At 47.8% G+C, this 27,739-nt stretch overlaps 1 protein-coding gene across 1 annotated transcript in view; it reads right to left on the bottom strand.

Annotated features, from left to right (window-relative positions):
- Positions 1–27,739, bottom strand: part of HMCN1 (hemicentin 1) — a 162,797-nt gene that overhangs the window by 8,783 nt on the left and 126,275 nt on the right. Inside the window, exons 66-100 of the mRNA XM_062497861.1 lie at positions 26,465–26,648; positions 26,192–26,289; positions 24,156–24,434; positions 23,316–23,506; positions 22,589–22,670; positions 21,989–22,125; positions 18,888–19,029; positions 17,734–17,878; positions 16,872–16,999; positions 16,589–16,745; positions 16,296–16,417; positions 15,948–16,112; positions 15,662–15,769; positions 15,383–15,520; positions 15,105–15,239; positions 14,612–14,881; positions 13,967–14,157; positions 13,385–13,598; positions 12,780–12,914; positions 12,109–12,299; positions 11,555–11,636; positions 10,296–10,565; positions 9,628–9,798; positions 8,944–9,114; positions 7,409–7,579; positions 5,993–6,163; positions 5,654–5,824; positions 5,097–5,267; positions 4,738–4,887; positions 4,429–4,566; positions 3,979–4,100; positions 3,143–3,380; positions 1,970–2,032; positions 791–910; positions 383–517 (exon numbers count right to left, since the gene is read on the bottom strand). Of these exons, the coding sequence (XP_062353845.1) occupies positions 383–517; positions 791–910; positions 1,970–2,032; positions 3,143–3,380; positions 3,979–4,100; positions 4,429–4,566; positions 4,738–4,887; positions 5,097–5,267; positions 5,654–5,824; positions 5,993–6,163; positions 7,409–7,579; positions 8,944–9,114; positions 9,628–9,798; positions 10,296–10,565; positions 11,555–11,636; positions 12,109–12,299; positions 12,780–12,914; positions 13,385–13,598; positions 13,967–14,157; positions 14,612–14,881; positions 15,105–15,239; positions 15,383–15,520; positions 15,662–15,769; positions 15,948–16,112; positions 16,296–16,417; positions 16,589–16,745; positions 16,872–16,999; positions 17,734–17,878; positions 18,888–19,029; positions 21,989–22,125; positions 22,589–22,670; positions 23,316–23,506; positions 24,156–24,434; positions 26,192–26,289; positions 26,465–26,648 (5,556 nt within the window). The remainder of the gene's footprint in view (positions 1–382; positions 518–790; positions 911–1,969; positions 2,033–3,142; positions 3,381–3,978; positions 4,101–4,428; positions 4,567–4,737; positions 4,888–5,096; positions 5,268–5,653; positions 5,825–5,992; positions 6,164–7,408; positions 7,580–8,943; positions 9,115–9,627; positions 9,799–10,295; positions 10,566–11,554; positions 11,637–12,108; positions 12,300–12,779; positions 12,915–13,384; positions 13,599–13,966; positions 14,158–14,611; positions 14,882–15,104; positions 15,240–15,382; positions 15,521–15,661; positions 15,770–15,947; positions 16,113–16,295; positions 16,418–16,588; positions 16,746–16,871; positions 17,000–17,733; positions 17,879–18,887; positions 19,030–21,988; positions 22,126–22,588; positions 22,671–23,315; positions 23,507–24,155; positions 24,435–26,191; positions 26,290–26,464; positions 26,649–27,739) is intronic.

Genomic DNA, 27,739 nt, shown 5'->3' with positions numbered 1-27,739 from the left:
GGAACAACACAAATCCTTGGCACCAGGGCTGGGAGATACCCTGAGGGCATTACCTGAGCAGGGTTTGGCTGAGCTCTGCTCAGGAGTGCTTGCTGCTCTCCCATCTTTGTACAAGAAAATACACACGGGACACAAACCCAAGAACACTAAGTTCTTCCCTGATGGGATTTTAAATTTATTTCTAAAGACAGAAAAAGCAAAAAATTAAAAAAGGAAACAAACCTATAGAAAAACCAAAGCCCCTCCAAAATCCACAACCTTAAGAACGGAAATCTACAGACAGGCACTAGGAGACGGTCCTCTAAAGTGCGTTTCAGTCGCACGGGAGCAGCATTTCCAGCTGCATGAGAGCTGATGACCCCGAGCTGCAGCCCACGTGTACCTTGGCAGCTGAAGCCGTCGGGCGTCCTGCGGAAGCCGCTCCCGCAGCGGAGCACGCAGCGGAAGGAGCCGGGCAGGTTCTCGCAGTCCTGCCCCGCGTGGCAGCCGTGCCCCCCCAGAGCACACTCATCGATGTCTGCAATGGGAAATGAGCTGCAAACCCCGCCCAGCCAGCGTGGGGGACACGCTCACCAGTGCCCCCAGCACGAGCGACTAGAAACATGGGGCTGCAAATACATCCAGCAATGAAATAATTAGAATACCGCCAATAAATTGTGTTCTTGCAATGAGAAAATGGCCCGAGTAAAACTTCTCCTGAACAATTTAAGTACCTCTTAAGGCATTTTAAGGCCTTAAATTATCTAAGGGGCATTTTTATCCAAGCTGTCCCCAGCAGCACCTTTCTTACCCTGACATGTTCTGCCATCAGCAGAGATGGTGAGGCCTTTGGGACAGGAGCAGTAGTAGGATCCCACGGCATTGTGACAGGTGTGGGAACAAGGATTTCCCACAGCACATTCGTCTTCATCTGGAATAAGAAAATGTTTGAAAAACCAGTGAGACTTCCCAAGAAATTGCTCTAATCTGATCCTTCCTCAGAGGGATACAACTAATAAAGCCCATAGGGCAAAACCAGATTTAGCAATTCCTTTCATTTGCAACCTTTCAAGAGGTAATGAAATAAATCCACAAAATCATCTCAGATGATTTCTCCCTAAAACAACCCCAACTCTAGAGAGACAGCCAGGGCACTCATGCTTCTCTCCACCTCCATCCCCCAAGCAGGGACACATGGGCTCTTGTCTGAGATGCCAACACTCATCTTTTTCTCCATACAGGTCATGTAAGTCCTTCACTGCATGTCAGCCTCAGCAGAGCCTGAAGCTCAGCATCCTCCAAGTGTACCTGAGGTGCTCATTTGAAAGCTGTCTGGGCACCACTCCTATTGTAGGTGAGGACAGAAGTAACATCTTCAACTGCCCTTGGATCCACACCCTTTTAGCAAGGATAACTGCCACTTTCTGAAATGCATACTTTGAACTCTAAATAAATGGGACGTAGGTTCTGGTGGTTAAATAATGCGTCCAGCTCTGGAGCCCTCAGCACAAGGTGGACATGGACCTCTTAGAGCAGGTCCAGAGGAGGCCCCAGAGCTGATCCCAGGGCTGGAGACCCTCTCCCTGGGAGAGCTGGGGGTGTTCACCTGGAGAAGGTTCCAAGGACACCTCAGAGGCCCTTCCAGTGCCTGAAGTGGCTTCAGGAGAGCTGGAGAGGGACTTGGGATAAGGGTCGGCAGGGACAGGACAAGGAGAAATGGCTTCCAACTGCCAGAGGGCACGGTTAGATGGGATACTGGGAAGGAACTGTTCCCTCGGAGGGTGGGGAGGCACAGGGTACCCAGAGAAGCTGTGGCTGCCCCTGGACCCCTGGAAGTGTCCAAGGCCAGGCTGGATGGGGCTTGGAGCAGCCTGGGCTAGTGGAAGGTGTCCTTGCCCATGCAGGGGTGGAAATAGGGGATCTTTAAGGCCCCTTCCGACCCAAAGCGCTCCAGGCCACCATGGTTACACCCACCTGTGCCAGTCATTACCTGAGCAATACGGCCCAGATGAATCCAAAGCAAACCCTGCAGGGCACTGGTTACTCCGATCCCCTGTATGATAAAGGAAGCACATTTTGTGGATAAAAATGTGGCCATTTCATTACTTTAACAGTAAGAACTGCAGCCCAGCAATTTTACAATATTTATTATATTTCAACACCAAAACAAAAACTTTTAAACCCAGCCTTTAGTGGGTTTTCTACTTTGGCACTAAAAATCAGTACTGCATGGCTTGTGCTGGTTTGAATAACATCGAGCAGGTGTGTGGGGGTCCCCTGAGAGTGAGCTGCAAGTTCCATCCAAGCCTAATGCATCCTGGAAAGTTTCTTACTGCAATAATAAAGACCATTCAGTTTTACTAAAAGGAGGACAATAGACCCAAACCAAACAAACCACTATGTCATGAATCTTAGGAGGTCATTGTAGAAGAATACAACTGTGTACTACAAACTGCAATGAAAAACTCAAGGAAAGACTCCACAAAGGACGCAGGGTTTTGGCTGCTTGAAAACTGAAATTTAAAAACCAAATTTTTTTAAAAAATCCCAAACACCAGTATCTTAATTGTTGGAGGAAATATATATAAGTTCAGTAAAGGCTTAGCCAGATCTAATCACAGACATCTTGAACTGGAGACTCCCTTTTATCAGATCTCTTTTTAAATTTGAAAAAAATATGTATGTGGTTTCCAAATTGTGCAATGAGTCCCTAGTCTGGCAAGTGTGAAAAACCTTATTTTACTTAACACAGAATGTTGTTACTGAAAAGAAAGACTGAAACAGGCAATCCTCTGCTTCATTTACTTCCAAACCACAATAATTTCCCTACTATGTTTAAAAAAAAAAAAAAAAAAAAGCCCAAATAGCAATAAAAAAGTAACAGGCCAGTTTGCTCAGTTTTTAGAGTTTTTCAAAGGAAAAATCTGCTCATATAAATCTATGCCCATCCCCTTTGGTGACTAAGGTTCATATAAGCCAGCAGTTGCTAACCAATAGTTAATTTACGGGTACATCAACAAGACTTTTATGTCCTGGGATCTACATTAAAGCTATCCAAGTTTCACAGAATTTCCTTTTGAGACTATGGGTGACTCAATGAATTCTGGGAAGAGAAGATACTCTTTCCCTATTGCAGGATTTCTGGGAAGGCCTAGAACAATACCTTTTGCAATGGAGGCCTGGATTTTGAAAGCCACAGCCTCCTCCAGCGGGTTGTAGTCTGTTGTGATGGAGGCAGCGCGCAGTGTTTGCACCAGGAAGGGCATCCTCCCCTTGGAGGAGTCGTAGGTGATGGTGTGGTTCCATGTGTAGGGAACGCTGACTCCATCTGCCGTGAAGAGGCGCGTGGAGTGCGCGTGCAGCTGCCCAGGGCCCGTCTGGATGTAGTCCTCTGTGTAATCCTGCAACAGAGCCCTGGCCATCAGCTGCTCCCACACCAGCACCACCTGGGCCTGTACTTCAGAGTTGTGAGATGTGTTGAGAGAAAGGGGCTTATTTTAGCCGCTGAACAAAGGGTGTTGCACGCACACAAGTCCTTTTCACTCTTATTTTAACTGCTGAATCTTAACACTGCCTGGTCTATTACTTAAAAATAGACAGACTGATGTACTGAGGATCATGATGATGGAAGCCACAGCGGAAGATTTCTAAAAAGTATCTTACTCCTCAGTAACCATCTTTTGAGGTCTAAATATTTGGCTTTTATTCGAAGTCAGATGCTGACAAATGTGCTAAATGAATGAGTTGTAGAGACAAATTCTGCCCTGAAGACCCTCCTCAACACTACTTGCCAACATCTCAAACTATTGAGAGACCAACACCATCCTTCTCATGAGAACTTTCTGCTTTCAAAGGCAACATCAGCATCAGCAGTTCAACCAGGCACAAAAGAAGTCACATACAGTACAGCAGGTTTCAGAACTCAATGTTTCCTGCCTTCCTCTGGGTGAGAGAAATACAGATGTGTGGGAGCAGGGGTGGTACCTGAAGCAGCTTTACCTTGACACTGACACCAGCCACCGACTGGAGCTGCAGCATGTGGCCACTCACAACAACATCCAGCAGCAGGGCCCCCTCCGCGTCCAGGCCCCGGGCCACGTGCGTCATGCGCAGGATCTCACCTGGCAGTTTAACAGCACACTGCTTTGTCACATATTCCAAACAAAGACCCCCAACAGCCACGTCCAATCAAAACTGGAGTCCCATGACCAGTTATCTATACTTACATTTTGTATGGTGTGCCATGCCCATGAGAAAAAACACAACACATTACAAACTACAGCTCTGAAAGGTGGAATAAAACCTCAGAAGACTACAGTCAGTCCAAAAATACTAGTGTAAGTACAAGACCCAAATTTCAGCAATGGTCCTCTGCTGTCTTTTTAAAAATACAGCATCTATCTGGCTTTACTGGACACAGAAAGAGCTGGTCTATCCCAGGGAACTCACCAGTTGCAAACTCCACTTGAGTTTCTCTCTTGAAGACAGCATCAGTGAGTGTAAACCCATTCACTGCTTCCCCGATTTCTTTGGCAGTTGTCCAGTAAACCGGGCTGAGTATGGAAACAAGCTTTCTCATGGCTGGGCCTGAAGGAAACACCACAGAACATCAGGGAGCTTTGATCTCATCACAGACCCATATGCACAGGAGCTGAATATGAAGACCTAGAACTAAAGCAGCCCTTGAGATTGAAACCAGAAGACGATAGGTATTGGGTGTATTCAGAGAAAAAATTTATAAAAGTCAAAGAGGCCTACCAAGGCTCCGAGGGACGTTGGTGATCTTTGCCTGTATCACTCTGGTGTCAAAATCCGGGCTGTCCATTACTGTGGCATTCAGGAAAGCAATCCCAAATTCCACGTCATTGATACTCCCAATGATGCTGCCCTTGGCACGTGCAGGCCCACCTGTGCAGGGGATGGGGGAGAGGCAAAACACAACCCCCATGTGATTATGTGCTGTTGGGTATTTTAGGGGACAGAGAACTGAACTTCAGTTACAGGGCAGATTTAAGCCCAAAAAATTAAATTACCCAGTCAACTGGCAAAGATGAGAGATAACACCAGTGACATCAGGAGTGCCACACTGTCAGTGCATGCAGGCTGTAAATACTCACCAGGACATGCTTGGGTGTTGCACCTGGATATCTGGGAGGAGTCCCCAGGGCAAGGACGGCCACCATTTAATGGGGCTGGGCTGCTGCACAGGCGCACCCGGGTCTGCTCTCCTCCTCCACAGGAAGCAGAGCACTGGTTCCATGATTGCCACTGGCCCCAGTTTCCATCCACTGCAGAATAAAGAATGAAAAAAGCAATTTTTCAATTTAAATGCTTCAGGCTGCATCAGTTATGTGGAAGTCAATTCCTTCCTAGTGGAACCAAGGTTCTGAAGGAACAGCTCAAAGGACAACAAAACCATCGTAACGGGAGGTGCGAACACGCCTGCCGTCAGAAATGCAGAATCCCAGACTGGTTTGGGTTGGAAGGGACCTTAAAGCTCACCCTGTCCCACTCCCTGCCATGGGCAGGGACACCTTCCACTGTCCCAGGGTGCTCCAAGCCCCATCCAACCCAGCCATGGACACTTCCACGGGTGGCCTACATTCCTTATGTGGCTTTTACCCTGATGCCCTGCAGGGAAAGCTGTATTCCTGCTGCTGTTGTGAGCACTGACCTGGGCACAGGTCCATGCTGCACCTCTGGATCTCCACATCAGTCCCAGCACAGGCCCTGCCGCCACTGGCCGGGCGTGGGTTGTCACAGCTTCGGTACCGCCTCGCCTGGCCCCCGTTGCAGGTCCGACTGCAAGTTCCCCAACTGCTCCATGGGCCCCAGTTGCCATGAACTGCAAGAACATGTCAGATTTGATCTTCCTCAGGGGTTTAAAACCAGCCAGTCAAGCTAGGAAAATACTTTGGTTGGAGAGTAATTTCTTAATTTCCCCCCCCCCCCTCCCCAAGACAAAAGAACCAAACCCAGAGAGTGGGCAGAGCACCCAACTCAAAGCACTTACCTGGGCAAGGATCACTGTTGCAAAAATCCATTTGTGTGTCACTTCCCTCACACTTGTGTCCCCCAAACTGCGGGGCAGGGTTGGAGCAGTGGCGTGTCCTCTGCCTGCTGCCTCCCCCACAGGACATGCTGCAGGCACTCCAGCTGCTCCACGGGGACCACTTCCCATCCACTGTGGAGAGAGGCACAGCAGTTACAGCCTCTGACTGCAGGACTAACACAACACAGCAGTGCTACATCAGGGAAAGCTGAATACGGACGTCACTGACTCACTACAACATCGCAGCTACTCAGGGATTCCTGCCCAGGGACCTGGGTGTGAGTAAGTGAGAGCTGGGCCAGCCCTGGTTCCAGCCCATGCGAGGTGGGACCAGAACTCCCCATGCCCTGATCCCCCAGTGTGAGACCCCACCTGCAGAGATGCTCCAGCTCTGGGGCCAGAAGCACAGGAAGAACATGGAGCTGCTGGGAAGGGTCCAGAGGAGGCCCCAGAGCTGATCCCAGGGCTGGAGACCCTCTCTTCTGGAGCCAGCCTGGGAGAGCTGGGGGTATTCACCCGGAGAAAGTTCCAAGGATGCCTCAGAGGCCCTTCCAGTGCCTGAAGTGGCTTCAGGAGAGCTGGAGAGGGACTTGGGATAAGGGTCGGCAGGGACAGGACAGGACAAGGAGAAATGGCTTCCAACTGCCAGAGGGCACGGTTAGATGGGATACTGGGAAGGAATTGTTCCCTGGGAGGGTGGGGAGGCCCTGGCACAGGGTGCCCAGAGAAGCTGTGGCTGCCCCTGGACCCCTGGAAGTGTCCAAGGCCAGGCTGGATGGGGCTTGGAGCAGCCTGGGCTGGTGGAAGGTATCCCTGCCCATGGCAGGGATGGGATGAGAATGAGATGGGCTTTAAAGTCCACCTTTACAACATCAGTTCCCCCTTCTACTGCTTCCTGGTGTGGATAAGGACTTGGTATAGGATATGGCAAGAGCAAAATGGAGCATGAATCCAGAAGGCTCAGTCTGACATGTTGCACATTGCAATCCATGGAATTTCCCTCTGTTATCTCTGCACTCGGCCAAATATAAAAGTTCTATTTCAGAAATGTGATTTTTCCTATTGTCTCATGAAGCACTCGTTGAAATGTGGAAGAAAAGGATAAATGAATAACAACACAAGAAAATTTTTAAAATAATTATTTAGGAAACCTATAATTTAACTACCAATAATTTTAAAATGCGGCTGCTATGAGGTAAAGAAACACGGACAAAATAAATCCCATTTGTAGGATCTATAGCAGATGCTGAGGAGTGACATTCAGTGACCATAAAAAGCTTGAAGAAGAGTTTTTTCAGGGATTAGACTTTTAGAACCCTAAAGTGTTAACCGTGACCCAAGCAGAACTGGGGAAGGGAAAGAGGAATCTGGTCTCACCTGGGCAGCGGCGGAGGAAGCAGAGCTGGAGCTGCATGTCAGGGCCCTGGCAGCGGGGCCCGCCGTGGGCCGGGGCCGGGCTGGCACAGAGCCGCAGCCGGGTCTGGGTCCCCTTCCCACAGGTGGTGCTGCACGGCCCCCAGGGCCCCCAGGGGCTCCACTCACCGGCCACTGCAACGGCAAAGGGCTTGTGCACTGCCCAGAACAGACACCAGGGATATCCCTGATCCCCCACACCGCCCAGAACAGACACCAGGGATACCCCTGATCCCCCACACCGCCCAGAACAGACACCAGGGAGATCCCTGATCCCCCACACCGCCCAGAACACACACCAGGGATATCCCTGATCCCCCACACCGCCCAGAACAGACACCAGGGAGATCCCTGATCCCCCATACTGCCCAGAACAGACACCAGGGATATCCCTGATCCCCCACACTGCCCAGAACAGACACCAGGGAGATCCCTGATCCCCCACACTGCCCAGAACAGACACCAGGGAGATCCCTGATCCCCCACACTGCCCAGAACACACACCAGGGATATCCCTGATCCCCCACACTGCCCAGAACAGACACCAGGGAGATCCCTGATCCCCCACACTGCCCAGAACAGACACCAGGGATATCCCTGATCCCCCACACTGCCCAGAACAGACACACATTTGGGGTATCCCGAATCCCCCACAAAATGTCATGAGTGGTGGCCCAAACAATCAGCACTTTGACAAGCAGAGATGTACTCATTCCTTTCTGTTTTTTGACTACAGCACCTTACCACCATCATGCAACATCAGAACTGAATGCTTAATCAAACCTGGACTTTCCCAGTTCCCTGGATAGGATGGAGGCCTGAGTAAGGCCAAGGCAGCCTGGCTAAAAGCTGCCAGAGAGCAGCAGCCAGATCTGATTTTCCTGCCAAAACCTTGAGAAATGAGTCTCAGGCCCATGGATGAGCATTTGGCATCACAGTGCCAGCAAAGGCAGGGAAAAATGGAATAATCAAACACTGTAAATTGTACAGCAGGGAACGTATCAGTGGTGAAGGCTCTGAAAAAACTACAGCCTGTATCCTATGGGAAATACTTATGGGACAGGAAAGAAACCTGAACATTCATGTAGTTGGCAGCAAATGTGGCTAAAAATTGTAACAACAGAGGAAAATATACAGATAAAGTCATAAATTATTAACAATCATTTTTACACAGCTTTTGAATAGTTGGTGGTTTGGGCTTGCTTCCTTTTTTAAATGGCATTGCAGGATTGGTTTAGAGTAAAGAAAATTTATGCTGTGAGGATGTGGGTAACAAGTACTGGAAAAGATTAAAATACAAATTAATACTTTTACTGGTGTAAAAAAGAAAAATGCTGGGATTTCTTACACTTACTTTGTGATTCTTGTTTCCAAGACCTCGTGTCATTCAATTTAAAAAAACCAAAAAGTAATTAACAACTAAAAATAAGCTGAAATAATTTGGGTTTGGAGAAACAAAGAGACGTCCCTCAGATTAGGTTAAATTACACTTCTCTTACCTGGGCAAGGCCTAAGATTGCACATGACTGACTCCAGAGCACTGCCCTCACAGGGTGTCCCTCCGTGCTGAGCTGGGGGGTTACTGCAGGTCCTGCTTCTTGTCCTGTTCCCATGGCCACAGCTCCTTGAACACTCTTCCCACAGCCCCCACTCTGACCAGCTCCCATCCACTAAGGACCAGAAAAGCAGTTTTCATTAAACAGTATTTTTTGCAGTATTCATTGAAATTTCTTCTTTCTTTCCAAAATTAATTACAACTACTTAGAAAAATCCACGGTGATAGAAGTTCATTGTTTGGGCACTTAATGCAAGGCACATTAAAAGTGTCAATTCATTGTGGCTTTTCAGTGCTTAAACAGGGTTACAAAACAGAGGGAGGGAGACTTAGATGGGCAAACAGCGACAGGACATGGGGGAAAGGTTTTAAAGCAAAAAAGGACAGATTTACATTAGGTATTTGGAAGGAATTGCTCTCTGTGAGAGTGGGGAGGCCCTGGCACAGGGTGCCCAGAGAAGCTATGGCTGCTTCTGGATCCCTGAAGCGTCCAAGGCCAGGTTGGACGGGGCTTGGAGCAATCTGGGATAGCGGAAGGTGTCCCTGCCCATGGCAGGAGGTGGCACTGGATGGGCTTTAAGGTCCCTCCAACCCAGACCCGTGTGGGATCGTGCGCCTGCAGCAGTACCTGGGCAGGGCTGGCGGTGGCAGCTGCGCAGGTCGGCGCGGGGCCCCTGGCAGCCGCGGCCCCCGTTGGCTGGCACGGGGCTGTCGCACTGCCGGACGCGCTCCTGCACGCCCTGGCCGCAGGTGACGCTGCACGCCTGCCACTGCAGCCAGCTGGAGAACCCGCCGTGCACTGCAACGGGAGCGGGGATGCTGCTGGGCACCGCGCGTGCCTACAGCTCCCTTAGGCAGACAGAGAAGTGAAAACTGCACCTCCTGACACTTGGAAATCCATCTCACTTCATGTCATTACTGGGCAAAAATCTCTTATATAGTTCAAATACAATTACTGTGTATGCTACTAAATGCTTTTCTTTAGAGGCACGGTTCAGTTATAAAGTGCTCTGAGGATAGGATCTGGTTAAAGATGCTTTCATTATAAATTTTGTCTCTCACCCTCCCCAGCCTCTGTCTCACCCAGCTGGATGAGTGTAATAGGATAAAATCTAATGAAAGAGAATCCCACTGACACTTCACACTAGGCTTACCTTAAACTTAGTACTTATAAAGAAGATAAGAACAAACATCTCATCCATATAATATGGGCAAGATGAACCTTGACCACATTTGATCCAGATTAATGCTGTCATCTACCAGCTTCAAAGTCACTCCGACATTTTGCGCACCTACCCTGCACAGTCAGAGGTACTGTGACAAGGACGGATCCCAGGAGATTCCTGGCTACACACTCGTACTCCGAGGTGTCCTCCCTCTGGAGCGCGGCGATGCGCAGGGAGCCGTTGGGCAGCAGGGTCACTCTGTCATCGCCCAGCACGGGCTGTCCCTGCCGGGACCAGACGATGGCAGGAGGGGGCTCTCCCCTGGCCTGGCAGTCCAGCACTGCTGTGGCACCGGCTTCCAGCACGGTCCCCACTGGTTCCACAGTGATGACTGGGGGGCCTGGAAGAGAAAGGGTTCTTTGGGTGACAGCACACAGGCCCAGGTTTGACTGATGCAGTGTTAAAGCGAGCGCAGAGAAATCCTAAGTCAATTTACTTTGAGTAAAATTATTATTGCTGAACCCCGCTGGCAAAATAGAAACACAGAATCCTTAAGGTTGGAAAAGACATTTCAGATCACCAAGTCCAACCATCAGTCCAGCACTGCCACCGATGTTCACCACTAAATCATGTCCCCAGGTGCCACCAGACACGTTACAATGCCAACAAATTTGAGGACTTAAGCAGAGATTAAGGCTCAGCTATAGAAGCACATGGTCTTCTTTATTGCTAAAATGGGTCCTTTTTCATAAAACCCACAGGAAGATGTTATTATTAGTGTCCAGAGAAAACTGAGGGGTAAGGAACAGACCCACAATGCTTGAGGCTACAGTAGAAAGGGCATGTAGAAATTCTCCCACTAGCAAAGAAAAACCCTAACGTATTATTTTTTGCCAAAAATAAAATAATACCAATGAGAATTAGGATTCACTTCATATAAGTTGAGAGTCTATTTTATTCCAGTTGTATTGAGTGAACTAAGAGAAAGAGGCCTTTTCAGAGAGTGATTCAGTTCATTCCACATTGGTTTCAACAATGAGGCTCAACCACCCTTTACATCCCGCTCTTCTTTGACTTCAATCACAGCTTAGACCAGACTGTCACATATTAATGATGGAAAATGCCCAGAGAAGCTATGGTCTGCCTCATCCCTGGAAGCATTCAAGGAGCAACCAGCTCTAGTAAAAGGTGTTCCTGCCCACAGCAGGTGATCTTTAAAGTCCCTTTCAACCCAAGCCCAATTCCATGGAAGAGGAGATGAGTCCAAACCTCCAGGGCAGTGCCCAACCAGAAACATGCCCCCTGCCTGGGGGGCAGAACCTGCCTGCACCTCCCCAGGGGAAGGTTTTCACTCCCTTAAGGGGCATTATACCTCCCTTTGAGCCTTACTCTGCAGGGTCAGTGTCAGGCTGCGCTCCACGACGCCCACGTCATTGGTTGCCACACACTTGTAGTCACCAGCATCTTCATTCTGAGAAACAAAACAGGGGCTCAGTCTACAGGGCCTTCCTGGCAGGAATTTTAACCCAAATTCAAAATGCAGACATGAATACATGGGAAAAAACAGGGGTCTTGCTGTTCAGATTAGGAATAAGAGATTTGCACATGGAGAATGCAATTGCCTTTCTGCTGACCTGCAGAACCCAGGCTCTCTTAAGGTCAGGAGCAAAGGTCCCACTTAACTGGTCATGATCAGGATCCCACACACCAACAATTAGTATGCAAATTCAGTCCTTCTGACAACCAGGGAGAACTCTGATCCCCTGGGGATTTTTTGCCTCAGTAATTCAAATCTAATTCTAATCTGAATTTAAACATTTCTTAAAGAAGAAAGCAAAAAAAAGGGTAAATATCTAGCCTGACTCTTTCAAACCAACATGATCAGGAATACCTTTATCAATCAAGTTCAAGACAGACACTCACAGTATAGGAGCAGGACTCACCACAGTGCCATAGATAGCAAGGGAACCATTGACAAGCTGTCGGATCCTGTTGCTAATCTGAACTCCCACTCCTTTTCTGCTCCACTGGATGGTTGGAGGGGGATCTCCCCTGACTTCACAATTCAACATGGCATTGCCACCCAAAGGCTCAATTCGGCTGGAGTGATAATCCCCTTTGAAGACTGGAGGCTCTGAAAAAAACAAGGATGGTAGAAAAATAGAAGAGCCAAAAATAAAATGTCCCTAATGAGAATCACTGGCAGGGATCACTCACCTCTGACTTTCTGAAGGGGGAATTTCAACCTGTTTGGATTTTTCCCGTTTAGCCATCAGCAAGGTATTAAATACTAGGGGGAATAGCTTTAATCTGACAGCAGGCAGATTCAAACTGGATATTACAGATAAATTCTTCACTGTGAGGGTGGTGAGGCCCTGGCCCAGGTTGCCCAGAGAAGCTGTGGCTGCCCCTGGATCCCTGGAAGCGTCCAAGCTCAGGCTGGATGGGGCTTGAAGCAACCTGGGCTAGTGGAAGGCATCCCTGCACATGGCAGGGATTGGGACTGCGTGGGTTTTAAGGTCTCTTCCCACCCGTCCCATTCAAACTCCACTATCCAAACCAGTGATTACATGGAGCTGTCCAGCAACAACCACAACTGCTGAATTTCATGTACCTTTCACATACACGAAGCCAATGGCCTTGATGGAGCCCACTGTATTCTCTGCAGAGCACACATAGGTCCCAGAGTCCTCCTTGGACACCCTCTCGATGATCAGCTCACTGTGCCCATGGACGTCGTCGTACTGCGCTGCAGGGAGAGCAGGGAAAGGGTCCTTCCAGGGATTGCAACCTACACAGCTCACCGGAGTGTCTGGATCTGTGCACTCTCCGCAGCACAGCTGTGGGGTCTTGTGCATCCCTGAGACACTCCAGCAATGCACAGGAAGTCACTGCTGTGCCATTTGCCCACATGCACCTATTCACTTTAGCTGCCCTGTAATTTTGAGCATCAGTTGCTGGATGCTGAGTAAATACCACCACATATGAACGCTTTTAATGTGCTGCATAATTGGCTACAGAAGAGAGTCCAGTTTTTCATTACCTTCCTTACAGCTTTGTCTCAGAAGCAATTTAATTACATGATTGTATACCACTAAATATATTCCTCACACAATCACTAACAGTTTATTCCAGCTAGAGTTTTCTTCCTCCCTGCCCTAAAATGCAATGCTGCACAGGGGAAAAAAGTCTGCAGCCAAATGGCCATCAGGGACCCACCTGGAATGATGTTATTGTTAAAGGTCCACATTATTCTGGGGACAGGTATCCCAGTTGCTTTGCAAGTTAACCGGAGCTGTTCTCCTTTGGTCAAGGCTATATCTCCAGGCAGCTCTGTGAAAGCTGGGAGCACATGAACTGTCAGGGTGATCGTGTGTGTGTCCTCCCCAGCAGAGTTGGTGGCAATGCAGGTGTAACTGCCAGAGTCTTCAGGCTGGAAGGAAACATGGTGGAGAAATTTCAGCTGGGATATATCCTACAGCTGGGATGTATCTTACAGCACATGCCACTTGTATCAGTAAGAGAATCTTGAAAGACTTGGAACAAGCATTCAGCAGAAATGCTCAGCTGAGCTCTTCCACTTCCCTAAATTTGAAAGATGGCTAACACTTCTTTTTACCCCTCCTGAGGATTTAGCACTACAAATTCTTCATACATTTTACTCCCCAGCAGAAAATGAAACTTTTATAATGATTTTGGAACATTAAGAACAAGAACTCAAAATAAAACGATGACTAACCCAGAAGCGGATCTTATCACTGCCAAATGCATCCAGTAATAGTTTAGATTTAGGGAACTTACCACAACATTGTCCAAAATGAGGTCTCCTCCAGGCACAGTCTGGTATTTTCCCACTGTGTCTCTTAACAGCGTGTTGTCCTTCCTCCAGTTAATTGTTGGTGCTGGGATCCCCTCAGCTGCACAGGACAGAACAGCCTGGGAGCTCTCCGTAACCGTGTACTGCGTATCCGTGCTGCGGATCCTGGCTGGAACTGTGGGGAGGCCATTCAAAACGTTTCCTCTGGGTATTATCCAAGCACAACACTGGAAGAAAACCCTTGCCTGCACCTTCTGGTGCATTGTCCATCTTCATCAATGTAATTCAAGCAAATGGCCAATATTACAACTTAACACTCCCCTATATTAAGTAGCACAATTTTCCTGAACTCCTCACTGTACATGCCTAGCTCTTTACTCTCTGTGGAGTCACACATTGTTTCCCTATGATCCCACTTATCGTGGAATCACAGGATGGTCTGGGTTGGAAGGGACTTTAGAGCCTATCACATTCCAACCCCCTGTCAGGCACAGGGACACCTCTGACTATCCCAGGTTGCTCCAAGCCCCGTCCAACCTGGCCTTGGACATTTCCAGGGATGGAGAGTCCTCAGCCTGTCTGGACCAGCTGTTGTAGTGCACTCCATCCTCCCAGGAAGAGCTCCTTACCGTGCACAGCGAGCTCCATGCTGGAGGTGCTGGATCCCGCAGGATTTACCGCGGTGCAGGTGTAGCGGCCGCTGTCCTCGGGCTGCACAAACAGGATCTGCAGAGCTCCCGTGCTCAGGACTCTCCTTTGCATGGACTCCGTTATCTCCTGCCCATCCTTATGCCAGCTGATCTCTGGCCCAGGGTAGCCTTCAGCCTCACACTGGAGAGTGACAGACTGATCAACGACAACAACATATTCCTCCACGTGGGACTTGATAACAGGAGGAACTACAAGGAACAAAGATTTAGATGGTGTAAGAAGCAAGGAACACTTTAGTTCCTAGTGACAATAATTATAAAAGCATATCCTAAAGTAGAAACTAAAGGGAATAAACTTCTGTTCAGCATCACATCAAACTGTGATGAAAGCACTGTAAGGAAAGCACCAGGTTTCTTTCTATTGCTCAGAATTGTGTTTGGAGCAAGAAAATGAGTTTAAAAGGCAATTTACCTTGAACTTTCAGCTTGATCTTCCCCAAAGCGGTGCCAGCTGGATTTTGAGCAACACACATGTAAGTGCCAGCATCTTCCACAGCTGCTCTGGCAATCTGCAAATTGCCACTTGGCTGGACCATGTAACTGTTCCCTAAAACAAATATAATCAAAGTATGACACTCCTGGTTTGGTGTTTGGTTTTAAATGAACCAAGAGGAGAAACCCAAGTTTCATAAAATAAAATGGGTGTCTGTGTCATGGGGGCAGCCAGGGTCCCAGGCTTTGGGAGGATACCTGTGGTGATGATGTTGATGCCCTCCTTCTGCCATGTGATCACGGGCTGAGGAGCACCCGTGGTCTCACAGGGCAGCACAATGGGATTGTTCACAATGACATCCAATGCCCCTGGTTGGGCCTGGATCACGGGTGGCTCTATGAAATTAAAGAAAAAGGGAAAAGCATAACGTTCAAGGCCAAGAAAATACTGACGAGCACTAAAATTGTACAGCCTGAGCAGGCTGAAATAGCAATGCTGGCTGCCAGAACAGTCTTGCTCATCAGCCTCCAGCTTACCCTGCACGTGCAGAGTGACATGCCTGTGGGCAGAGCCTGCAGCGTTCCGGGCCACACAGGTGTACCTGCCCCCATGGGCCAGCTGGGCAGAGGGGATCTCCACAGCTCCTGGGACAGAGAGAGCACCACAACATGCAGAGCATCCTCAAGCCACAGGTACTCCCTTATAGCATCCCACATATTATTCCAAGTCTTCAGAGAGGGTATCTTTGGGGGACTGTTCGCATTTCTGTGACTCGTTACTTATGGATGTTCCTGGTGACACTGATTTCCTGCAGCACATTACCTGAAGAGAGAATTCTATATCCATCTCCTCTGGGAAGCAACTTGATGCCATTTTTGGTCCAATGAACTGATGGGACGGGAACACCGGAGGCAGTGCAGGAAACCATGACTGGAGACAGCTTTGTTACCAGGAGCTCTGTGGCTTCATCTGCTATGGATGGGGGCACTGAAAATCAAGAGCAGGGCAAAGGTTACTTGCCCACATTCATTTGTTATAAATTCTTGGAAATACCAGAGACTTATGGATCTCAGTATCAAAGAAGAAGGAAATAAAAATCTCATCTCAACACTGGAACACCCCAAAGAAGTTCTGGGTGCCATACACATGTAATAGCAATGTCCCCTCTACCTTGAACAGTGAGATCAATTGTCCTATGATCTTCTCCTGCATCGTTTGACACAGAGCACTCATAGACAGCAGTGTCATCCACAGTGGGAGAAATGATTACTAAGGAACCTGAAGACAGAAGTCTGAACAAAGAAAAAAGAAAGTAAAAGCCATTGAAATACTTCTTCTCAGGTAATCAGCCCACTGAATTTGCTGGTTAGACAATGTAGTGTTTAAGCACAGATAGATTTTTCAAGTGCCAAAATCACCTCTGAAAACTTGAAACCCAAAGAGAGAAAGAAAACACCTCTCACCTGTATGTATTCTGGTTCTGGTCAACACTAAGCAGATGCCCATTCTTTTTCCAGCTAATTGCTGGTCTGGGAATTCCAGCGGCTTCACAAGGCAAAGTGGTTTGCACATTTACGGTAACAGTGATATTTGTCTGCCCAGGAGCAATACTTGGAGGAACTAAGGACAAACAAAGCCTAATTATTTAGAATAATTATTTAAGAATGGGCTAAAGTGAAACTACCTCTGGCAGAAAAGCCCTGCTGCCAGTGGATGCAGTGGCAGCCCCAAGCTTTACAGCTTTACCCAGGACGTGCAGGTCAACGCGCCGGCGCTCGCTGCCCGCGGCGTTGGAGGCCATGCACACGTATCTGCCCGTGTCAGCCACCTGTGCCCAGGGGATGTGCAGGGACCCATCCTCCAACACCGAATACCTGCAACACAGAAATGGTGCTGCCCACCATCCCTCAACACGGCACCCGGGCAGTGCAGAGGAAGAGATGACTCAGGGCACACAATCAACGGCCTAAATGAAGCATGCCTTAATTGGGGCACAGAGTTTTCTCACTTATTTCACTCTTTCCCAGCACATCCATTTCCCAAAGAAATTATGAAATCTGGTTGACATGGTGATTTCACATAAACGATACTGGATTTATAGAAAACAGCCAAACCCCTTTGTTATGGTTTCTCATTTAACCTTAAAAAAACTTAATGCCTGTATGTTTTCTTTGCCATATAACAGAATTCCTTATAATTTGTTCAGTTCTAGAAAATGCCAAACTACTTCCTTATAAAACAATCGGGAGACAGAAACCATTCGTTATAATAGAAGTTGGCATTAGAATGTGTATAAAAAGTTTCATATATTAGAAAATACAGAATAGCTTTAGGACTGCATGAAATTGCTTGGCTTCATCTCAAAGCTCTGTGATTATACAAAAATCTAAAGAACTTTCCCATTTACTGTTCAAAATCTCTATTGTCAGAATAATCATTATTGTATTTGGTTGCCAAAGGAGTTTTTTAATCCTTCTTCGCAACAAAAAGGTGAAACCTTTGGTGCTGCTACATTTCTCTAGAACAATTTCATACCTAATTAAGTTTCTGTAATAAATACATTCTTATGTAGCAATGAAGAATATTTATGCTAAATTCAGGGCAATACCTGGAACTGTTTCCAGTTAAAACAGCTCCATCCTTCCTCCAGGTGATCCTGGGTGCTGGGACTCCTTCTGCAGCACACTCCAGCAGGGCAGAGGTGTTGACGTGCACCCTGGCAGTCTGGGGGCTGCTCTGGATTGTGGGAGCCACTGCAAGGGAGAACTGCTGATGATACAAAGGAAATAACTCTACATTGCAACAACTGAAACTGAACACATGAAAAGAGGTGCAGCAGCAGGTTTGGGTTCTGCAAAGACAGGAACAAGTTTCTTACCATTCTGGGTGACGGTAATTGCCAAAGTGCAGCAGGAAAGAGAAAGAAAGTTTGGCTGAAATGTACTGCAAAGGTCAGCTCTGCAAGTTACTGAAAAGGGCATCACTGAGCTAAAACAGTGGGAGTTCAGCACATGGAATTCAGCAAGCTAAGGCTGTGGGGTTATCCTTGCTTCCTGACTACACACTCAGGAGAAAAAAGGACTTTAGCTGGACTAAGTAAGGCCAGTCATTGAGGGCACAGTGTAATGCAGGGTCCATGTGACAGGTGGAAACAGAACAGAAGAAGGGGGAAAAGTTTCTTCCAGTCACCTGAGTGTGAGAGCAAAATAGCTTCTCATCAGACTAGAGGTGAGAAAATAAAACGGTTTAAAAGGGATCTCAGGGCTATGGTAGTACAGGACAAGTATCAAGTGTAAGGCCCCTCAAGCCCTATCCTCTCCAGGTATAGAGAAGCTGCCACAGCTCTCAAGTAACCTGTCAAGCCAGCTGTGAAACCTTGTCCCCAGGGTGCCAGTCAAATGCTCCAAAGAATTGCTCTGGGTTTGTGCAAGAGCATTTGTCAGTCCTACATATGGGTGTTCACTCTGGATGTATCCTGACTCTGTGTCAGATGATGGCTGCATGCAGCCTCTGCTTGCAGGAAGAACAGATGGATGGAGAGTGAGCCATGGCAAGTGCCCAGCAGGTTTCACAGTCTGAGGGCCAGCTGTGGGCTCAGCAGTGGGACATGAGGCCATGCACATGGCCCCCCACTTTGGGTATGGCCTGAGTGACCAGCACACAACTGGAAAATGGCCACAAATGCTCAGTCCCTGCTGCCTGAGCTCCTGCAAGAAACGCTGTGCAAGGCCCAAGCTGCCCGAGCCTGCTCCATGAAGTTACCGTGCACTGCCAGCAGGAACTCCCTGGTGGTTTCCCCTGCCACGTTCCTGGCCACACAGGTGTATCTGGCACTGTCACCCAGCTCGGCATTGTTGATCTGCAGGTACCTCCCACTGGACAGGATCCGCAGCCGGGGGCCTCCCTGCGGGCACACACACACAGAGGCAGGGGCTTAGAGCTTCACTGCTGGCCTGTCCTGAGCACAGAACATCCTTCCACTGCACAGCAATAAAAGCCAGGAGAGAAGGGCACCGACAGACCAGGGACTGAACTCACTGCTGCCTTTACATCCCTGAAGAGAAGAGGGTAAAGAAAGCTTTTAGAACTTAGCATTGCTTACTGCTTCTCCACTGAAACCCCTACTGAGGCTTCTGCCTGAAGGAGGCAGCCGTTACAGAGCCGAAGGGCTTTGGAGTTTTTATGGAAAGGGCACCTAATAGCACACGATTATTTTTATTTATCTTGTTATCTATGCACTCTACAGGCAGAAGGAATCGAAGTTTCTCTACACTGTTCTTCCAGCATCAGTCTGGCTCAGCTGGGAGGCAGCACAAGCTTAGCCAGCTCAGTTTACCAGCCAGGAGTTCACCAGCCAGCATTTCTGGGCACAGGCTGCCCTTCTTCCCAGCCCTGCAGTGACTCCACAGCCCCGGCCAGGAGCCAGCTCAGTGAGAGCTTTACCACACCCAGCCTGGGTTGTGTCTGCATCAATCACTAACAGCAACATCAGCTACGAGTGCTCAGAAACCTGACTGGATAAAAAAACATTGGGAAAAAGAGCATAAACTTAGCTCTTCCAGTATGTGCTACCCAGCCTCTGGGATGGAACTGAAAGCTGACATTCCCATCTACTCCTCTGGTTAGAGGGTCTGAGAAGGGCACCCCAGAGTGTTCTGCACTAGCTCCCTGGCACTCTGCTCTCACACCAGGCATCAGCTCCAAGGATGCAGTCCAGGCCTGGAGCTCTCAGGTGGCACAATTCACCAACAGGGTGGGTTATTGACAGATTTTGGGCAATCACTGGCATTTCCGGTTGAGAAGCAACCTGTGTGACAGTTTCTAAACACAGACACCTAGAGATAACAGAAGACAGGGGATAAAGCTATAACTTAATCCTTAGGCTCTACTCAAAGTCAGCCAGAAAACTCAGGTTGGGAAAAAAATACAAACTCAGCAAGTCCTTTAGTGTTTGCAAAAGGCCAGGTTAGGCCAGGAGGCTCCTATTCTTTTCTTAACCCTCAGTGTGCATTTCCAAAATCCCTCGAGTGCCATGATTTCAAAGCTGTTGGAGGCCAGATCTTTCCATGAGATCTGCTGCCAGAGAAGGTGGTGCTGCACAATTCCATCACTCAGCACACAGTGATGTACTAGGCAGACCTCACCTTAAAATCTGCCCAGTGGAAAACAGAAGCAGGAGGAATGACAATCCCCACAACACAGCTGCTTCACAAAAACCAGTGATATTTAAATTTAAGTAACACTGCAGGCTGAGAACTTGTCTTTCTACAGATCTCTCTTGTTACTGTGACACCTCCACTTTTCCAGGCAAGGAGGATGATTTGCCAAGGAGCTCCTCACCTCTATTCCCACATCCAAGGACATCTATTTCCAGCTGCTCAGGATTAGTCAGCTGTTAGATTTCTTTGGGGTTGAAAAAGCAAACAGGCACTGGGCAGTACACTGATTTCTCCTGCTGTCTAGAATATGAGCTCACACTGGGTGGGGAGGCCCTGTCACAGGGTGCCCTGAGAAGCTGTGGCTGCCCCTGAACCCCTGGAAGTGTCCAAGGCCAGGTTGGACAGGGCTTGGAGCAACCTGGGACAGTGGAGGGTGTCCCTGCCCATGGCAGAGAGTGGCCACTGTAAGTCCCAAGAAGCTTCAGCCCTCACATTCTGACATGAGTTCATGAGGTAGGAGGAGAACTAACAGTGCAAAGATAATTCCCAGGTTACCAACTGAGCACCTCTGGCTGCCACAGTGTTCCTCAACTTTGGTTTTCTAGTGACTATTTTTAACAGTAGCTGCTTTTCATGGTTTATATTCCCTAAGCACTGCTTTTCAAACACAAGCTTTCCAATGAAGGCAAAGGCAAAAAAAAATTCATGTATTTTATTTCCAAGCCTTGTTCAACCTTTTTCATTAAAAAACCCCACTACCCAATTAGAGAACTAACTGTCCAGAAGTAGAATGTAAAGTAGAAGTAAATTTGTTTCCAGCTGGCTCCTGGGCTATATTGAGATCATGGTCCCTAGCAGCACCTTGTAAGACACGTTCACTCACCACATCCTTCTTCCAGTAATATTTAATTCTTTTAAATCTACCACAGAGAAAGTGTATGAGGAATGACATGCCAGAGGAAAGGAAACAAGCAGAAGCTTGAATGAAAATTTAGTGATGGATCACAGTTAAGGGAGACAATTCATAATCTGTATTTGCTTCTGCTTTATTAATGAACAAAGGTTGAGAGAAATTTTTTAATCAAGTTCAATTAATAACTGAACTTTAATGTTCAGTTGAAAAAGATCTGTTTTGTGAGCGGTCCCAAGGATGGAAAGGAAAAATTCTTTCTGTATAAACCATTCTGAACTTGCTAACTGTCTTTCAACCAGCAAAGACTCTCTGCCTTGCCATGGCACTATGGAATCCTGAGTGGGAAAGATGCATTTGGTACAAAACCTGGTGATTAGCAACCCATCTTCATTTTAAGAACTTCAATTCCTTTCTAAATGCCACTAGAGTAGGAGGATGCATAATACAGCCAAAGGAAACACAGACTGCAGTCTTGTCTCAGCTACCTTTCCCGGGAAGCCATTCAGGAGTTTACCAAAGGCTTCTAGCATTGCTCAGAGGATCCAGGAGGAGCAAGGGATCCCCCTAAAGGAAAAAAGAACAAGTAACAGCGGGATGGCCACTTCACATGCCCGCTGGCTCTGGGGGCTCATCTGGGGCTGACTGCAGTAGCACTGGGGCTACCCAGCTGCTCTGAGTTCCAGGCACATAACTCAGGCTGAGGGGCGAGTGAGAGGAGCAAAGAGACCTCGAGCACTGCTGTGACACCTGCAGCGAGCAAAAGGCCAGCACAAGGGCTGGAAGCTCAGTACCTCCAGCAGCTCTCCGTTCTTCAGCCAGGAGATGGTGGGAGGAGGCACAGCATCCGACCTGCACTCCAGAATAACCTGGCTGTTCTGCAGCACTGTCAGCTCCTGGGGCCCTCCGGTACCAGCAATGTTGGGGGGGACTGGGACAAAAACAGAGAACTAAATCAACACCACACATATGAACCATCAAGAAAACTACTTATTGAAAATTTCTAATTTATCTCAAGTTTAAAACAAATGCAAAGCTGTGGTATCATTAATTAGTCCTTCCTCTCAATACCTGTGTTAAATATATCAGTATATTTCACATCTCTATAGAGTGAGCACAACAAACTTGATCCAACCAGATACTGACATCTGTGAGCTTTCTGGATATTCAAAATAAGACTTTGAGTTGTAACATAAATCTGGTGGAACTTCCCTTCTAATTGTGTATCACATTACAATAACCACCCTGAATCAGAAACATTAATTATGATCATATGGTGTAATATCACAGAATATTTAATCTTTAGGAATAAGTGTTTGTTAAATGAGATGCTGACATGTACCTTAGCAGTTTACACTTTGAGGAATTTTTTTTCCCCCTTAAATTTAACTTACCATGCACTCGTACTAAATATTCCTTGTCATCATCTCCTGCTGGGCTAGATGCTAAACATGTGTATCTTCCTGTGTCCTCCACCTGGAAACACAGGAACAACTTCAGCAGAAACTCCAGATTATGGGAAAAATTCAGCAAAACTAAGAAATACAAATATGGTAACAACATACAATAGACAGCATTTGAACACAAGCACAGGATACACAGAATGCCTGGAAAGAAAGCAATGAAGTTGTTGAATACTTCTTTATTTCACTTTGATGGGGTTATTCAGGCATGGCTCAGGAGTTGCAGGACTCTATAAAATCTCTCAGGATAATGTGTGTCCAGCACCAAAGATACAACTGGCTATAGGGATCCATCTAAGGAAGGCTCAGGTTTGGATAATGAGGAAATCCTTTTGTGCACACACTCATTAACATCTTTTTGGTTTCTCCTTCCCATAAACTCCTCACTGTACTGCCTGGAAGTGCTGGTTTTAAAAACAAGCAGCAATCAATCCCAGGTCTTATCCCACTTCTGTCTGGGGAACTTCACCTGGGCATCCACAGCTGGATCCAGCCTTAGTTTATTAATGCAGGTTATTACAGGTTGTTTGCCCTTCCCTAACCATAAATGCAGGTGGGTGAATTTTAGGGGTTTTTAGGACACCTCTGAGGATGGTCCTAAGGCAGGAACCATTTTAGGGATTGCAAAACTGAGCCTATTTTGAAACAAACACTCCACCTGAGCACTGGTTATTCGGATGGCTTCTCCTAGTACGTGAATATTGTCAGTCTGCAGCAGTGGGCGCCCATCCTTCATCCATGAGATTTTAGGCACTGGGATGCCAGAGGAGATGCAGAGAAGCTCAAGTGGGTTGTCAGCAATGACAGAGAGCTCTTCTGGTTCATCTGAACCATTGATATGAGGTGGCTCTGCAGAAGGAAAAACATTCCAGTTCAAAACACCTGTAAAAACTGAAAACGTGATCTTGTGGATGGAGTCGGTAGAATTAGTCTGCTTTAAATTATTGCTGACTGTATCATGAACTCACTGAGCAACTCAGGTAATTTCTATCTGACTCTGCCTATTAATCTGAATATTTTATGATTTAGAATTATTAGTTAGAAAACGTTTTTTAAAGCACAGATAAAACATTCTATAACTTCAGCATATAAATTTATCAGCTTTTTAACTGTTGTGCTTTCAGCTGTGTATCTTCCTGTCAAGCTGAATTTCAGCTAAGAAAAGTTATTAATTTATAGCATATAACTGTATTAATTATAGCACATTTCAGTACTTGGGAAATACATAGTATATTACAGATTTACATGTCTTTAGGTACCTTTCATTTCCTTATTTCTCTCATTTATCATTTATTGAAATGATCAGGCTGGACAGGGCTTGGAGCAACCTGGGCTAGTGGAAGGTGTCAGTGCCCATGGCAGGGGTGGGACTGGATGGGCTTTAAGGTCCCTCCCAGCCCAAACCACTCTGGGATTCTGTGAGCCTATTAAAGTACTCCTTATCCCTGGATGTGTTTTAAGTGCATGTCCCTGCTCATGCTGAGAGATGAACACTCACCCAGCACCTTCAGGTCGAAGTGCTTGCTGCTCTTGCCGGCGGCGTTGGAGGCCAGGCAGGTGTATGTGCCCGTGTCCTCAGGCTCTGCCCTCAGCACCTGCAGCACCATCCCCTGCCTGCTGGAGCTCAGGCGAGCCCCGAGGGGGAGGGTGAGGCCGTCCTTGAGCCACGACACGTTGGGGACAGGAGAGCCATTGCTGACACAGCTAAGGGCAGCTGTGCCACCCCGCAGCACCAGCACCTCCTCTGTGCCCCCTGTATTGTCCAAGCTGGGTGGCACTGCGGGGACAGAGCTCAGTCACACACTGGACAGGGACACTGCAGGGACAGAGCTCAGTCACACAGCACAGGGACACTGCAGGGACAGAGCTAGTCACACACAGCACAGGGACACTGCAGGGACACAGCTCAGTCACACAGCACAGGGACATGGGGACAGAGCTCAGTCACACAGCACAGGGACACTGCAGGGACAGAGCTAGTCACACACAGCACAGGGACACTGCAGGGACACAGCTCAGTCACACAGCACAGGGACACTGCAGGGACACAGCTCAGTCACACACAGCACAGGGACACTGCAGGGACACAGCTCAGTCACACACAGCACAGGGACACTGCAGGGACACAGCTCAGTCACACACAGCACAGGGACACTGCAGGGACACAGCTCAGTCACACAGCACAGGGACATGGGGACAGAGCTCAGTCACACACGGGACAGGGACACTGCAGGGACACAGCTCAGTCACACAGCACAGGGACATGGGGACAGAGCTCAGTCACACACGGGACAGGGACACTGCAGGGACACAGCTCAGTCACACACGGGACAGGGACACTGCAGGGACACAGCTCAGTCACACACAGCACAGGGACATGGGGACAGAGCTCAGTCACACACAGCACAGGGACACTGCAGGGACACAGCTCAGTCACACAGCACAGGGACACTGCAGGGACACAGCTCAGTCACACACGGGACAGGGACACTGCAGGGACACAGCTCAGTCACACACAGCACAGGGACATGGGGACAGAGCTCAGTCACACACAGCACAGGGACACTGCAGGGACACAGCTCAGTCACACACGGGACAGGGACACTGCAGGGACACAGCTCAGTCACACACGGGACAGGGACACTGCAGGGACACAGCTCAGTCACACAGCACAGGGACACTGCAGGGACACAGCTCAGTCACACACAGCACAGGGACACTGCAGGGACACAGCTCAGTCACACACGGGACAGGGACACTGCAGGGACACAGCTCAGTCACACAGCACAGGGACACTGCAGGGACACAGCTCAGTCACACACGGGACAGGGACACTGCAGGGACACAGCTCAGTCACACAGCACAGGGACACTGCAGGGACACAGCTCAGTCACACACAGCACAGGGACATGGGGACAGAGCTCAGTCACACACGGGACAGGGACACTGCAGGGACACAGCTCAGTCACACAGCACAGGGACACTGCAGGGACACAGCTCAGTCACACAGCACAGGGACACTGCAGGGACACAGCTCAGTCACATAGCACAGGGACATGGGGACAGAGCTCAGTCACACACGGGACAGGGACACTGCAGGGACACAGCTCAGTCACACACAGCACAGGTGTATTTTGGGCACAGCACAGCTGGAACAGCTGCCCTTCTGCACTTCCTGACTTGGATTCCTCCGCTAAGCTTCGGTTACATATTAAATATTACTCTTTCTAAAAAAAACCTGTGACACATTATAGGAGCTGGAACTAGATAAGTTTTAAGGTCCCTTCCAACCCAAACCACTCTGTGAATTTATGGTTATCGGTGACAATTCAAGGAAGGACTTTTCTAGCATTTAAACACTTTCCATTTATAAAAACCCCAATACTTTGAATAGTTAGTATTTCCCCAGTGATAATCTCTAAGGCATACCTGTGACTGTCTGTAATAAGATGTTGGTGAGAAAGAAAACTAAAGGGTGGATTTAAGAAATCAAGAAATAAGATTTTTTACATAAAACATTTCAGAGACACTCACCCAAAACTTGCAGGTTGTAACGTTTGTTGTGCACTCCAGCTCTGTTAGATGCTACACAAGTGTACACTCCAGTATCAGATATCTGCACTCGGGCAAGTCTAAGGCAAAAGCAATTAAAGCAAGCTGTAAATGGAATACATGGAACATATTACCTTTATTATGGCATGGCTCAGATCAAATTTTACTCTTGCTTCCAAAAATACAGCAGAATTATGCTGATACTGCAAAAAAACCCAACAGAAAGTCATCTAGTTAAAAGAGAAGAAAAACAACCTGAGGATCTGCCCAGCTGAGAGGAGCTTGATCTGGGAAGAGACGGACAGAGGAAGGCCATTCTTCAGCCAGTGGAGCTGTGGTGGGGGGGTCCCAGCAGCAGCACATTCAATATTTAGGGAGGTGTCCAAAAGGGCAGTGAGCTCCTCTGCTTCATCTTTACTATTGGCTATCGTTGGAGGAACTGCATTTTGTAGATGATGGAAAGGAATGTATTAAAACAGGCTCTTGAAACCATTCCATCTTGCAGGAAATCGTGCCCCTAATTCCCCACTGGCAATTCAGTAAGAGGATCCCATTTTTTTGTAGAGTAAATCCTCAGACAATAATATTGAGCACTAAGAATCATCCATTTATATATTTCAAATCAGAGGCACTGTACAATGACAGTAGAATTCTCTTTGATTGTCAGCCTGCAGCAAGCAAGACAGAGCTCAGGGCCTGAAGTTCCTGGAGAGAGAAGGACAGTGCAGGAAGGATAGGGCTGAACCCAGGGCCAGAAGGGACCACTCAAACTCATGGCTTTCAATAAATCTTAAATACACTGAAATCACAGAGGAGGAAAGCTTGTTTATTGATGTCTGGATGTATTTGCTGACTTCATTCTTAAACAGAGAAAGTTCAAAATGTCTAGATGAGTATTCTGGATGATGACACAAACCCCCAAGAGCTTTGAGGCTCTTTGGGGTTACAGGTCAATTGGAAAGCCATGGCCCTGGAGGTTCACTACATCAAGAAGCCCAGCCAGGTGCATCTCCAGGTACTGGCTCTGTTAGGATCCCATCACTCACTGTGACAGTGACACCAATAAGACCTTTAAGCTGGTTATTGCTTGAACTTCAACCAATACAAACTGAGCACAAACTCCCTGCTGTTGTGCAGAGCCATTCTGTCCCAAAAAGACATGCTGTGGATTTTTATGATACCAAAGGTCATCACTTATTGCTCTGCTCATGCCTGTGCTCCCACTGACTCTGAGTTTGTGTAAGTGGGACAGATACCTACCCCCTGGTGAAACCCTGCCTGGGAAGAACTCTCCCCCTCCTCTCCACTGCACATAATGACCACATTTTCCACAACTTAAAATATCCACTCTCTATGCTGTTAAAGGATTACACTCACTAGCCATTGGATGTAAACTGTGCAATTTCCTCCAACACTCCCTCATTTTTAAACTCTTGGGACCTTTAACTATCAGTTCCCTTCATACCACTCTGCTCTTAGCTGATGTGCTTTGATTAGAATTAGGGAAGATAATACAACAAAACAGCAGTA

Source organism: Cinclus cinclus, chromosome 8 (assembly GCF_963662255.1).
Source record: "Cinclus cinclus chromosome 8, bCinCin1.1, whole genome shotgun sequence".
NCBI lineage: Eukaryota > Metazoa > Chordata > Aves > Passeriformes > Cinclidae > Cinclus > Cinclus cinclus.
This window is presented reverse-complemented; position numbering and strand designations above follow the sequence as displayed.